The sequence below is a fragment of the Musa acuminata genome, chromosome BXJ3-3, assembly GCF_036884655.1.
Source record: "Musa acuminata AAA Group cultivar baxijiao chromosome BXJ3-3, Cavendish_Baxijiao_AAA, whole genome shotgun sequence".
In the NCBI taxonomy this organism is placed as follows: domain Eukaryota; kingdom Viridiplantae; phylum Streptophyta; class Magnoliopsida; order Zingiberales; family Musaceae; genus Musa; species Musa acuminata.
Window position 1 is genome coordinate 8,225,001 of NC_088351.1, and position 1,442 is coordinate 8,226,442.

General features: G+C 38.1%; 1 protein-coding gene across 1 annotated transcript in view; it reads left to right on the forward strand.

The window, feature by feature from the left end:
- The window catches only part of LOC103977887 (zinc finger protein WIP2-like), a 2,470-nt gene extending 2,145 nt beyond the window's left edge, over positions 1–325 (forward strand). Inside the window, exon 2 of the mRNA XM_009393539.3 lies at positions 1–325. This exon is cut by the window's left edge and continues 371 nt beyond it. Within this exon, the coding sequence (XP_009391814.1) occupies positions 1–76 (76 nt within the window). The 3' untranslated portion in view covers positions 77–325.
- Positions 326–1,442: the final 1,117 nt, after the last annotated feature.

The following is a 1,442-nucleotide window of genomic DNA, read 5'->3' on the forward strand; positions in this document are numbered from 1 at the left end:
CAACTGCTTGGAGGAGGAGGAGGAGCCGTTGTCGGAGATCGAACAAGACGGCGTCCAATCCCACAAGGGAAGGTAACAACATGGTCTTAGTGATGATGATCGATCGAACTGGCTCTACGGTTAAATTTGGTATTGGTGTACAATTATATCATGCCAAGATACAAGAAACAATGTGGGCATAATAATAATGCCTGGTAAATGGAGAGTCGTGCATCGTAGCATCTCTTTTGCTTCATGCTTGTTTTATGTTTCCTAGCTTAATGGATTGCTGTTCTTAAGCCTGCTCAAGTTAATTAGCATGTATATACCATCATTGTTACTTTCTTGCTCTGATTTGCTCATTCCTCGCATGCACTTCAGACTTCTCACTGCTTTACGTATGTCAATAGTTTTTGTTCTTTTAATTCTGAAATGGTGTGTGAAATTTGCTTTGGTTGATGAAAATAAACATCACATTTTTCTTTTGATTTTTCACTTTATTATTATTATTTTTTATATTTTTTTTCTGAATAGAACTGTCTCGAAGCTTAGTGTTGCACGAAACATGCATTTGTTTGTCTATCCCAGATTGAGTAACATCGATATAGCTTTTCTCGAATACGTTAGAAGGTTATGGGTGGGCCAGCGTAGCACCCTTTGGATTGAGATGCAGATTTGCCCACCTTCATGATTATTGTTTTCTCTTCTTCTTTTGCCTACCAACACATGAAACTAATAAAAACACTTCTTGCTTCGATAGGCAATGTCAAACTTATGCAATTTTGATAGCTAGACAGATAACTATGAATGATACTGAAAGGATAGCAAAAGATCTATACAGCCGAACGAACCCCAAGGATTAGAGGATCACAGCTACTTCTTAAACCTTTCACTTCATGTCCATATCTCACATGCTCTTTGCACAGAAGAATGAAGCTATTTGCAAGTTCATTGACTTCAGCTAAGGAGACTCGAGACAGTGATGAAGCAGCAGCTGTGGATCCAAGTGGCTTTGATGATAACAAGGTTCATCTAAAACATATCGAGGAGGACTTCGACACAGAGAAGGAAGAAGAAGATATATATAGGACAGAGTTGGGAAAATAAGGATGTAGGTGAAAGTAGATGAAAGATTAGACTCGGATCAAACTTAAGTTGGAATAGATCGTTTCCCGACACACTCCAATCTCTTCTGGATAAACCAAAATTTCATCTCTAGGTATAAATTTCTCAAATAGAAGAACCGTTGAGAAAGCTGTTCGAATCTTTCTTTCTTTCAGCAAACGCAGTGTTTTCACTTACTTTCCTATGATCTGCATGCATACCTGTCAAATAGATTGATTAATCTCCCAAGGGTTGCAACTCCATGGGGTTTATATGTAGAAACTGCAGATAGAGGATGCTTTGGGTTAATTAGTGAATGTATCTGTGATGGAGTATGTTACTTGTGCCAATGAGATATA